Raw genomic sequence first — 13160 nt, forward strand, 5'->3', positions numbered from 1 at the left:
CCAGTGATCCCAGATACTCAGGAGGCTAAGGCAGACAGATTGCCTGAGCCCAGGAAGTTGAGGCTTCAGACTGCAGTGAGTTGTGATCACACCACTGCTCTCCAGCCTGGGTGACAGAGACCCTGTCTCAAGAAAAAAAAAAAAAAAAGTTTGTTTTAGTCAAATTGGATTCTACCTCATCATGCCATCTCCTTTGGGGTTACTTATCAAAATAAATAAATAAATAAACAGCCCAAGCAGGGACTTCCTTGCAGTCACTGAATGGTTCTGTGGAGTGAAACCTACCAGTGACCTTGGCCTGAGTGTCAACAAGGTACAAAGCCCTGTAGAACTCCTTGCTCCTAGAAGGACAATAACAAACACAATCTTGTACAGACCAAGAGTTCAGTAGCACCAAATCCTTGTCTAATGGTCTGCTGAGAACCAGTTCTGGGAAGGAAGATCTTGAAGAATGGTTAGTGACTTGATGGGAATTTCTGGACCCAGTCATGACAGAAGGGAATCTTTTGGACTTCTGAAAAATCAGCAAGTGCTCAACAGTCTTCACCAAGCAAAGCAAATGTTGGAGGACCATAGTCAATGCCAATGTCATCAGGAGTCAAACAGTAATGATCTTGTCTACCACTCCTCATAGGGCCTGAAGCTAGAATGCAGTTATTTACTCCTTCTCCCATCTACTTCTCCCTGGATATCAGAGCAGGCCAGAGTAAGTGAGTCCCACAGAAGTGACCTCATCCTCCCCCATGGCCATTAGAACAATACCTCCCGCTTTGGGGCACCTGTAAATCAGGGCCCAGAAGGGTCTGGCAGTGCTGGAATGGGGTGTGGCTTGGTAAGGAGACCTGCATGTTTAGTACAATGGCCTGATTGTGTGGATTGTTCCAACCCAGCAGCGCTCAAGTGGTCACATGTTCCCTGGGCAGCAGGTGCTATAACCTTTTCCCAGAGGTTTGGAGCCTTTGGTGGTGAGACTGAGTGCTGACGAGGAGGAGAGTGGTCTGGCTGTCTCTCCCTGCCCTTGGAATCTGGGGAAGGTCACTCCCTGACCCTGCCCATGGTCTGTGCCCAATTCTCACCCATATTCTACTCAGAGGGTCCTCAGCTATCCAGAAAAAAGAGAGAGGCAGGCAACATGCCCAGGTAAACAATAAAAAGCTACTGAGTCTCTGCTTCTGCCACTAGCTGCCAGGAACCACTGAGGGGCAGGCACGGCTAAGACTTCAGTCCAGTGTTTATCTTATTAACTGCTGTGTGCCCAGTACCCAGCACCCCACCATCACAATGAGGTCATTGTGTTACCCTTGCCACTCAGTCATTCCATCGAACACTCATGTAAGCACAAGCATTTACTGAGCATTGTCTCTGTGCCAGACACTGTTCTAGGTACTGGGGATACAGCAGTAAACAAAACTACCAAGAATTCCTGCCCTCATGTAACTTACCTTCTACTGGGGGAAGACAGATGATAAATAAATAAGTGAAGTAGACAATATGTCAAATGTTGAAGAGAAATAAAGCAGAGTGAAAGGGATAAAGCCGGTGGTGGGATGGTGGGGGAGGCAGGGTTGGTTTGCAATAGGAGGATTGGAGAAGAGTTCCCTGAGAAGCTGATCTTGGAGCCAAGACTTGGAAGTGAGGGATCAAGCATCTCATCAGCCCATCTATGGCAGTGTTGTCCTAGACCAGCACCCCCTGCTCACTTCTCTGATCTGACTGTCATCAGACAGAAACTTCCCCTGGGCCACTGGAAGATTTTGAGATGGGAGGAGCCATATCTGCTCGCAGTGACTACTGGGCTTGGGGAAGCTGAAGCTCACCAAAGGACATGGGAAGATAGGATGGGGCTTACACTCACTCTGGTCTTCACAGGGCTGCAGCCCATCACCACCAGTCAAGGATAGAATTGAGAGTCAAAAGCTGACTATGACAATATTTCCCCACCCAACCCCATCACCACTTCCCTCTATCCTCAGGGCTGCCATCATCCCTTAGAATTATGGGAACACAGTGTCCCACCAACACCCCACCCTGCCTGCAGCCTGGCCTCCTCCAATCCATTCGCCACACTGTAGCCAGAAAGAGCTTTCCAAAACATGTCTGTTCCTTCACTTCCCCCATCTAAGATCCCTTTGCTTTTTAGTATAAAGTTATAAAGTCCAAATTTCTCAACATGCCTACAAAGATTTTTGTGATCTAATGCAACACACTTTCCCAGACCCATCTCTCAGCTCTCGCTGCAGACACACACACACTCACACACACATACAAACATGCACTCTATTACTGTACTTTATCTCCCACTACACTGAACTCAGTTCCCTAAATGTACCTGGCCTTCTCTGGCTTTTGGACCTTTTTCTGCCAGTTCCAGAACATTCCACCTTTAGTCTTCACATTCTCACATTTGCCTGGTAGATTCCAACTCTTCTTTCTAGTCTCTGCTTACAGGTCTCTTTTTCTGGACAGCCAAGACTCTGTGGGGTACCCTCACTGCTCCCCACAGCTCCCACTCTACACTCTAGCCACATTACAGCACAAAGCACACCTCCCTAGCAGGACCTGTTTATTTGTTCCATGAGGACATGGTTCTTCTTTCAGTCGCCACTGTGTTCCCAGGTCCTAGCAGATAGTCCAGCACTTACCAGATGCTCAGTAAATGCTTGTACAACTAAATACATCAAAGGGGAGGAAGACAGGAAAACAGAAAATGCTCTCCTGGTGAGGGAACCATGGCACTATATTGATCATCATAATTGCCTCATCCCTTACTTTTCTCCATTTCTTAATAGTTTACAAATCATTTTCACGTCACCCTGCTAATGAGATGTGGCTGTTACATGTATAGTTTTACTAAGTGTGAGAAACCCAAGAATTTGAGGTCACACTGCTCAGAGCAGGGCGGTATCACGAACCCAGGTCTCTCTGACTTTGAGTCCAGGGTGCTTTCCATAACTCACAACTCCATGGACTCTAGAATGGAGAGACTAAGTTTCAAACATGGCAGTACAGCTATCTCTTGAATCCTGAGCAAGAGACCATAAGACTGAACTCAGTCGCCTAATTTGACCTGTCAAAGTGGCTTGAGGATCTCAGGGTGTCGATGTGTACCCTCTCTTTATTTCCTGGTTACCTGTGGGCAGTCAAGGCTGCTTCCAGGATCAGGAGCATTACCTAGTCAGGACGCCCATCCTAAGCTTCTGTACACCTTGGTCACTGCCTGGAAAATGGCAATGGCCCTGGACTGGGGAATCTCTCCAGGTACTCCCTCCTTACACTTCCCTACCTGCTTACCTTTAATCCTTAAAGGGATATTCAAAAGCTGTAAAAAGACAAGACAGACTAGGTTTAAGGGAAGCCAACTTGTCCATATTCATTCTAAAGGTGCCCAACCTGTACTCCCACAGTTCTGTTTGTCACTTCTCATCTCTCCAGGAAAATATTTATACATAGAGTTCATTACAGAACAATCTTTTTTTGTGGAGTACACTATCTTGGCTCACTGCAACCTCCACCTCCTGGGTTCATGGAGAAACTGAGCCTGGAACACCATGGCTCTGGAAGCCACGGGAATGGTATCTTCTATTCTGGATTCTGCTCTCCAGAGCCACAGGTCCCTGGTAGCATGGAACACTCCCTCAGAACTCAGAGTTCTCAGACAGTAGAACTTGGCAGCCCATTGAGCTGCTGGAGTAGGCTCTAGTCTGTGACTGCAGTCTTGGACACCATAAGAGCAGACTCCTGAGCCCCAGAGAGTGCACACTCAGATCCAGGATGGAAGGGAGGAATCAGCTCACTCACACCTGAGAGACCACCTCCTCAGGTTGTCCTTATTGATCCTTCTCCCCAGCTGCCTTGCCCCGCTGCCATTTTTGGGACCTCTCTCTGTCTCTCCGTATCCCTGGTATAATGACTGTGACACCACACCAAGGTCCATGAGCAATGCTTCTCTGCCATCTTTCTTGTGGCTAGTTTGACTTTCAGCCACTAACATTTATTGAGCACTCACTGTGCTCCAAACACTTTGTCTGCCTTAAACATCATAGTATCGTACAAGAGAAGTACCATTATTAATCTCAGTCTTCAGACACAGAAACTTTGGCTCAGAGAAGTTGAGCGATTGGCACAAGGTCACACAGCCAGTATGAGAATGTGCCAGAGTTCCGGCTTTGGCCACCAGATTCCCAGCCCAGCAGTGTGACCCCTATGGTCTCTCTGCATTATGGGTACCAGACCCCAAATAGGAAAAAAAATCCTTCTCTCAAGACTCTAGGCCATCTTCACTGGAGCAAGTGATTCTACTTAAAAAATAAAATTTCAGAGCAGATGGGATCAAAATCTATAAAGTGCACGGAATGTGGACATAGTGAACAGAAATTACCACGGACACAGCACACTCCAGGAGGTTCAAAGGAGTGCTGTTTGGAACAAATAAAAGGAAATGCTATGTGACATAAAATATGGTAGGCCTAAAAATAGAAAGAATTTTAAAACAAGTTTAGAAAATGTGTAAATGGATGACTCACTCATTCTTCCCACAGGTGTGTTCTGTGTCTGTGCTTTGCAAGCGCAGTAGGAGTTCAGTCGGAGAGCGATGGGATTCACCATGACCCCAGCCTTTGATTTCCTTTACATTCTTTCAGTTACCTACCCACTCTGTGGGCCTAAAAATCATACATCTCGTTACTGGGGTCAAGCTTCTTCTCAACAGTCCACTAGTGGCCCCTAACACTGACACTGTTTTTTATTTTCTAGTTTATTCTAATGCTTCCTTGGCGTTATTGGAGCTACTCCATGGGGTAGTGAAGAGAATGCTGGTTCAGGTGTTAGACGGGCCTGAGTTCAAATCCTCCTCAGCAAATGGGTGACCCAGAGCACCCTCTGTGGCCCAGTTGCCTCAAAGTCCTGGCTTCACTGGGTGTTGTGAAAGATAAATGGGGCTGTGTATAAGGCACTCCACAGTTCCTGGCATTAAGTAATACTTAGTAAATTGCAGTAGTAGTAGCTGTTGTTATTAGAAGGAAATATCATGCTTAGCATTCCCTCGGGGTAATGGTATGCCCACCCTGGTGTGGGGGCCATGAGCAGCAAGGATAGCCACTGAAGCATAGAGAGGAAAATGGGGCTCCAGACCCCTAAGCCCTCAAGGCTGCTCCTTCAGATGCAGGGAAGTCAGGCGCTATGTGCTCCACAACATGACACAAGAGGACACAGCCCTGCAGTGAGCCTAGCCCCATGAAGGAGTGGGCGAAGCACCCAAGTTTGCTCCACTCAGAATGTGCCAGAAGCCCTCCTGGGGTAAGCAAAAGGCCAGTTAGATCTCTTGAATCTTCTCTATGCCTCAATCTCATTCCCTTGCCCTGCTCAAACCTGCAGAGTCTCTGGTCCCTTCACCAGGGCCCTGGGCACTGCCAGGAGCTGGGGAGGATAGGCCCTGTTCCGTGGTTTGTGCCCACAGCAGGAACCGGTGGCATTCCAAGGCCATAAAGAACAAAAGCCAACCCTGAGTCTGATGAAAAGCCCTGGGCCTGGGTTTTTTCCTTGGCACTTCCCCAAGAAGAGCTGTCAGGAAGGCAGCCACTCCAGGGCCCTGGCACTGGTTGGAAGGGATTCTTGGGTCCTGACTCCTGCTGCTCTGGGCTGGACCACAGGGGCCTAGCTGAGGGGAGGGCATTCCTGCCCGGTGAGCTGCTCTCCTCTCCTGTGGTAGGAAAGTTTTCCAGCCTTGGGAGTCTGACCTCACCCTGGCCACTCCCTGGGTTCCAGAAACTTCCTTCCTGAGGGGAAGGGGCAGGTGTGGGGAGTAGCAAAAACTAGGCTGAAGTGAGTAGAATTTATAATATTTAAGGCAAAACCGCAGTCACTGGTGCTTTATTTGGCCACCTAGTTGGCCATCTGCTAGCTGGGTGGCCTTGCTCTCTACTTACCTTCCCAGAACCCAGTTTCCTCATCTGCAGAATGGGTTGCCAAAAGGGTCTAGCTCAATTTTTGTAACTTAAAAAAAAAAAAAAAAAACAACTATGATTACTAGAGAAAAAACTTGAGCTGTGTACGTCAATCCTTTTATCTCTCTCTGTCACCTTCCTTTTTGTGTCCCCAGGAAGTTTTTTTTCCACCCATTTGGAAGTACCAGGGTCTCCTTCCAGAAGGCCAGGCAGCTGCTGCCAAAGACTGTGGGGTGGGCAAAGAGCCCAAGGGACAAGTGCCCAGGACACATCTCCCACCCAAACCAACTGGACAAATGCCACCAGTGGCTTCTTCCCAACTGCCTTTGGCAGCCCAGCCAGTGGCCCTTTTCCTTTCACCTGCCAGGACCTATATTTCTATTTCTGTGTTTTCAAAGCCTAGGGAGGTGGAGAACCTGGAATAATTAATGATTGATTTTCAGGCACTGCCACCAGGAGGCCCCAGGGCAGGCTGTCGGCCATTTCCTGAGTGCGGGGACAGGGTTGAAATCCCATGTGGCTTCAGCAGGATTGGGCAAGTCTGTGAGGGGAGAGGGTGGAGCGAAAACTGCCAGTGCCCTGAACACTTCTGCCATCTGCAAAATGATGAAGTCCGCGGCTGGAAGTTCTGCTGTGGTGCCTGCCTTCTGCCATTGGCTCTCCCCTCTCTCTGGATCAACAAATGTTAATTGCCGCCCTCACAGACACCCCTGCCCCACTGCTACCCTTGCACCCACGCCTGCACCCACAGGCACGGGCTCACCAGCCCTTCCTCTCCAAGGCGCCTTTGGGAAAGGATAAAAGGAACCGACTTCCACAGCAAAATTTTAGAGGCATTTTAACTTTGCCCTCCTTGGATGTATTCCTCTGCCTTTGTTGTCTAATAATAATTAACTTTTGTACAGAGGTGTAGTTTTCAAAGGGCTTTCACATTCATAATTTTATTCATCCTCACAACAAAGCTACCAGGTGGGTCTGACCCTCCCCAGCCCCCCATCTATATCCACATCATGCAGAAGGGGAAACTGAGGTTCAGGCAGAAGAAATCATCCCATTCTACACAATTAGGGCTGGAACACTCACCTCTGATGCAAAGAAGAGAGCTGCTGTTTTCTTCCTGAAGGGATGTACTTTAGTCCCAACAATGGTTCATTACATGAGGGAAGTGGCATGGTGGCAAGTAAGTCAGGAGGATTGTTGGGAGCAGTGGTCTTCCCTCGAGGCTGGTCTCTGGGCATTGTGCACAGAGAAACCAGGGTACATAGGAGTAAAAGGAAGAGCTCATGGACCTACTGGAGTTCAAGGGTCTCAGTCACCTGAGCCAGCAGGTAGAATGACCCAAAGTGTGCAAACAATCACCCACCCAATAGTCAGTTGAAACAGGGCAGCTTATGAAAGACCCCCAAACCATCCCACTCCCGCACTCTAATCAGCTAGGATGACCAATTCATCCTGATTTGCCCAGGAAAGTCCCAGTTTTAACTCGTATCTAGAAAACACGCTTCGTTTCATCCAGGGCAAACCAGGGCACTTTATAACCCTACCACCAGCCCAGTGCATTACAGCTGAGTCCAGAAAAGGAAGAACATCTTTTGAAGGTTCAGCAGATCAGCACAGAATTAAACAAATCGTGAGATATTATGCAAATTCAAAAACCACTGTAGTTAGGCAATTACCCAGGATTGTTGGAATGTTAAACCTGAAAGAATGTTCATTTCCACAAAGAAACGCTCAGATCTGTGGCCAGATCTCTTGCATTTTCAAAGGCAAGCCAGAGTTACTCTCTCGTCTCTACTTTTGTATTTTGATATTGGCAATGAATTACATTTTCTCAAAAAAACACTGAGTTTAAAAAAAGTATAACTGGTTGCCAGTTGATAATAATGCCATGAAAGCCTTATGGGCATCAAGCCTGAGAAGAAAAGGTGGCAAATGAGGTATTCATTTTAAAAAGTGAGTTCTAAGGCCTGGCCAGGCACAGTGGCTCATGCCTGTGATCCCAGCACTTTGGGAGGCTGAGGCAGGCGGATCACCTGAGGTCTGGAATTCAAGACCAGCCTGGCCAACGTGGTGAAACCCCGTCTCTACCAAAATATAAAAAATTAGTCAGGCATGATGATGCAGACCTGTAGCCCCAGCTAGTCGGGAGGCTGAGGCAGGAGAATCGCTTGAACCCAGGAGGTGGAGGTTGCAGTGAGCCGAGATCATGCCACTGCACTCCAGCCTGGGTGACAGAGTGAGACTATGTCTAGAAGAGAAAAAATAAAGAGTTCTAAAAGTCCCATTGAAAGTCTATTAGTCACAGTGCAAATTTATTTTCAAATTTCAAATATCATCAAAGGAAGGCATATGATTTTTATTTTTAACTAAAAGGATCATGGATTTTAAGTTTGAAAAAATACTGTGATAATAGGTGATTTTAAAAATATATGTATTGCAAACCTTTCATTTTGCAGAGGAGGAGACTGATGCCAAAGAGACAGAGTTAAAGTACCAGTTAATGACATTTCCTTGGCCTTGGTCTCAGAGAATTAGGAACTACCGAGGAAACCAGGCCTGATTTCTGATTCTAATTAGAAGCAGGGCCAGTCCAGGAGGCCTGTGTTTATCTCTGCAGCAGAAGTTCACTGCATTCTCACTTCTTGCTGGTCCTAGATCTTCTCTGCTGAGTCTTCTGGTAATCTGCTATGTCATCTGCAGTCTGGAGAAGAGGTACTGTCAGGGTGTGGGGTGTGGTTTTCCCTGAGGAGTAACCTTGAACAGTGCACATTGTTTTTATCTTAAAATGAAATTTTAAAGATAAGCTTATAAATGGGACAGGAATGTTCTGATAACTTGCTGGATTTGTCCTCTAAGAAATTTTGCCCAGAAAAGGGGATGGGAAAGGGAGAGGGTTCATTGCTTGGGCAGAAAAGATGTGCATAGGCAAGAATGATTGCATGAGAGTCAATGGTTATTGGTACGTATCAGAACCTTAGATTGGGTAGAATCTCTAAGGTTGTCAGAGCTGTTTGAAATGAGGGCATATTAGATTCACCCTGGAGCATTGCCTCCCTGGTGGGAGGGAATCCTGGGTGGACAAAGAGAGTTTCTGCTGCGGCTGCCACACTCCACACCTCCCCTGCAGCAGGAGGACACAATCCAGGGGAGCAAACTGGCCCACGGGGTCCGGAGGACCTATGCCAAGATCCGTTTCCATCCCAACACCCTTGGATTGTCTCTCTCTGGGAAGGACTGCCAGAGAAGTCAGGGATCTGGAGCTTTGAAAACCACCAAGAAATTTAAAATTACAATTTTAGAGAAACATTTAAAATGATGAAGCACCAACTATTTTTGTTTACAGCCCCTTTTTGCAAATGTGGAGGAAACATTTGGGGACACACATCTTCTCTCTTTTTTCACAAGATGATTCATTTCTCCTAAATTGAGAGATAAGAAAGACTGGTGGAAGGAGGTTGTGGATTGACATGAAAGAGAAAACTTTTTTTAATTCATAAAAATAGTTCATGTGTTTTCACGCACGTGTACATATGTGCATACACACACACACACACACACACATCCAATCCCCCTGAATATCCCAGTTTCCCCTGCCCTTCCTCACCCCCCCTCCCACTGGCTCCTTAGCCTCCTGTCCCAGAACAACCCCACCAGGCCTGCAGAGCCATCTCTGAAAAGGGCATGGCTGTCCTCTAGACTGTAATCCTGAGTCCAGATGTCTGGCCAAAGATTGGGAGAGCATCCGGGCCTTGACCCCCGAGCCTGCCAGTGTTCCAGGACATTTGCTCACTCATACCCACTCACAATCTTACATGTACCCCGACTCCCCGACATAGAGAACTATGAGGAAGGAGGGGGCAGCTTTTGCCATCACTAAGGTAAAGAGGTGCCAGGCAGCTCTGCTCGGTCCCAGGGTTCACCAACCCCGCCGTCATTCCCACCGGTGGACCCCTTCTTAACCACACCCAGGCCCCCATATTGCTGAGGCTGTTGATTCCTACAGACCAGGCCAGAGGTCAGCTCAGTCCTGTTCCTTTCTAAGGCCTTTCCACACGGAGGTGAAGTCTAGGCCCTCAATGCCCTTCCCCTGAACTCTTCTTCCAAGTTCAAAATCCTCAAGGAGCAAGAAAGAGGGCAGGTGGCTGCGTGTGTGTTCCAGAGGAGAGAGGCAAGGAGTTGCTGTGGAATGGGTTATGTGACAATTTCGTTAGCCTAACAATGCAAGGGTGTGGACTCTATCTGTGTAGAACAGAGGGAATGGCTTCAGGTGCTGCTCAGGATTCTTCCCTGGAAGAGGTCATAGCTGTGGTGAGAAGGTAATAGCATCTTGCCTACAGCCCTGGAAGCAGGCTCTACCTAAAGAATCAGGCATAAAACAGAAGTTCCCTCCTTCCTTTTACAAAAGAAAAGGCTGCTTCCCGGTGAGCAAACCAGGAGTGACAGGGGGCAAGAAGGGCATCCTGCAGAGACCATCCCTCTCACTTCTGGTGGCCAGTGACCCAGGAGGACCCAGAGAGCCTCATCCTCAGGCTCCTAGGCCTCTGTTCCCCACTCCTCCAATATTTCCAGGCCTGCTGAGTTAGGGCTCAGCTGCCTCCCTCTTCCCTCCGCTGGAAACAGAAGCTCCCAGCGAATGTTTCTAACTCCTGAGTCCACTCAGCCATGTCCCCCTTGCAAAATCCTCCCCTTCCCGCACCCCCCTGCACCCAGCCAGCCAATCCGCGGCCTGCGAGCCTCGCCAGACCCATCTCCCAGGGCCTCGGCGGGATAAAACCGGTCGGCGATGCCGGGTGGATGGGAACAAACTTCAGAAGGAGGAGAGACACGGGGCCCAGGGCACCCTCGCGGGCGGACCCAAGCAGTGAGGGCCTGCAGCCGCCCGGCCAGGTATGTCACCCAGGGGTTAGCTGGAAGCTGGCTGGCAGTGAGGACGGGGGGATGGAAGAAAGGAGAGGGTCCCAGGAAGCCTGGCAGCCTTTTCCTTCCCAAGTTAAACGGGATAAGACTGGGACAGCGGAGGGAGTGGGCACGGAGGTTGGAGTCTGGAGCTTCTTCAGTGCACCCCCAATCCTTGATCCTCCCGGGAAGCCTGTTAGCTAGGCTAGGCTGAGGTTGGCCCTACTTCGCCTAAAAATCCTCCTACTCCTGGCAGACGATGCAGGTGTAAAGGATAAGGCCTGGGGAGGGGGCCTGCGGATGCAGGCATCGAATCTCATCTCATCTCGTGCCCTTCTCCTGGATTTGTGCAGGGCAGCGGCAGGCGCGGCCCGGACCTACGTGAGTAAGCCCCGAGCCCTCGGCGGGCTGCGAGCGACTCCCCGGCGATGCCTCACAACTCCATCAGATCTGGTAAGAAAGCGGTGTGGTCAGGACCCCCGAGCCCCCGCGCCGCTGAGCGTCCGTGCGTGCGCTCGGGTCGTTAGATCTCGGGAGAGTAAGCACGGGATTCGCGGGACCCACCCGCGTGGGGACCCAGCTGGGGGCGCCTGGGGCCTGGCCCTCCGCTGGAGCCGCCTCGCTGTTCTCGGGCAGTGGGGTTCCACTCGGCCAGCTGAGCCGCCCTCCCCAGGTTTCGAGGGGCTACATGGAACGGTGAGGGGATCTCTGTGGAGTTAGAGGGGGTTTCCTTTGAGCTCCATTCCCAGGCTTGCATGGCGCATTAGGGTGGACATTCTTCGTCCTCTGTCCCTGGGCTGCACCGGTGCTGGACTTGCCGTTTCCCCGTCCCCGACCTCTATGTCCTCTTCCTCGGGTGCGCGCAGTCCTTCCCAGTGACTCCCCTGGCTGGACTGTGAGCTCCCCCCATCTCTCAAGCCAACGGGAATAGAGCCGGTGGTCCCGGGCCTGGGAGTCGGCAGCGCACTCAGGTGCTGGCCCAGCACCGGGCAGGCAGGGAGCCGCGCGCGGGGCGTCCGGCTGGTGAGGACTAAGCTGCTCGCGGAGTCAAAACCCCCTCCCCACCTGCGCCCGGAAGAAGGGCCTTCAAAAACACTCAAGCTCCCAGGCCGCGATGCTTGTTTTCCCCCTTCCCGGCCAGGGCTGGGCAGGGTCTTTGCTGGGAAGGAGCTCCAGGGTCGGGGCTGGTGGGTGCAGCCGTCCCGGCGGGCAGCGAGTGTGGACAGCGGCAGAGGTGCAGCGCGGCCCGCAGTGATGGATGGAGTCTGGCCGGCCGCAGAGAAGGCGATTTATGGGGCCAGGGCGCATCGCTATCGATTTGGGCCGGCGAAGTGAGAGGAAATCGATATTTCAGAATGAATTCTCCGCGAATATGAAGTCCCGCTCTGCAAACGGGACATTTGTTATAATAAAGAGGGTCGGATCGGGCGCGGAGCGCGGCTGAGATCTCTATTTAGCCAAGCGCACCGCGGGGCCCGGGCTGTGCGGCGCAGTCTCCAGTCCCAGAGCCATGGCTCAACTAGGAGGGGAGCGGGAACCCCTGGGGCGCCGGAATATTTCTCACTCGGGTTCTCTCTAGAGCTGCAGACGAATGCTCCCTCCCGGCCCCCATTCCCCTCAGAGACCTGGGCCAGAATCGTCCGGCTGCCCCTAGAAGGCGCGGGGTCCCTTCAAGGGCCTCAGGGTAGAGATCTCACAGCCATTCCCCGGCGCGGCGGGGTTGGCGAGCCCTGGGACCGAGCAGAGCTCCCTGGCACCTCTTTACGGTCCGCGCCCGGGAACTACGAGCGCTCCTAGGCCACTTTCTAAGGTCAGGATCAGGTTTTAGTCCCTTAATCTTTAGCCAAACCGTGGTACGATACCAGACATCGCCAGGACCATCCCTGAGGCCTAATGTGCAGTGCCCGGTGCCCAATCCCATGCCAAGCTGGTCCAATGGCACATCTGCTCGGCTCTGGAGGTCCATCTTTCCTCCTGACCTTCCCCTGACCCTTCCGGCGGTGGCAGGAGGAGTGGGTGCTCTCAGAAGTCAAATTTACTGTGGCCGGGCTGGACCCTTACTCTCCGTCGCTGCCCAAGAAATGAGACCATGTCCCCGTCCCTCAGATGAGCTTTTTTTCTCTCGGCTACTTATTTTCATTCTAGAAGTACTCTATTACAGTAAATTGGAATAGAGTATGGAAAGAATAAAAAAGGCACAATTTATTTTTACTGTAGTTTTAATCAGTAACAGTGCCAGATGATGAGATGCGCGCTTTCCCATTAGCTCGGATGCAAATCGCGCTTGGGTTTTGGGAGAGAGCCCTCTGCCCCTGGACCTAC

At 50.6% G+C, this 13160-nt stretch overlaps 1 protein-coding gene across 5 annotated transcripts in view; it reads left to right on the plus strand.

Moving 5' to 3' along the window:
• The first annotated feature begins 10738 nt into the window (after window positions 1-10738).
• The window catches only part of PAX8 (paired box 8), a 62728-nt gene continuing 60306 nt past the window's right edge, over window positions 10739-13160 (plus strand). For 4 of the 5 annotated variants that reach the window (XM_030827604.1, XM_030827605.1, XM_030827606.1 and 1 more), the window contains exons 1-2: window positions 10739-10829; window positions 11192-11291. In XM_030827604.1, coding sequence (XP_030683464.1) covers window positions 11267-11291 — 25 coding nt within the window. In that variant the 5' untranslated portion in view covers window positions 10739-10829; window positions 11192-11266. Of the gene's footprint in view, window positions 10830-11094; window positions 11292-13160 lie in introns of all 5 variants that reach the window. The other variant, XM_030827603.1, reaches the window with a different exon arrangement.

The sequence above is a fragment of the Nomascus leucogenys genome, chromosome 14, assembly GCF_006542625.1.
Source record: "Nomascus leucogenys isolate Asia chromosome 14, Asia_NLE_v1, whole genome shotgun sequence".
NCBI classification, from domain to species: domain Eukaryota; kingdom Metazoa; phylum Chordata; class Mammalia; order Primates; family Hylobatidae; genus Nomascus; species Nomascus leucogenys.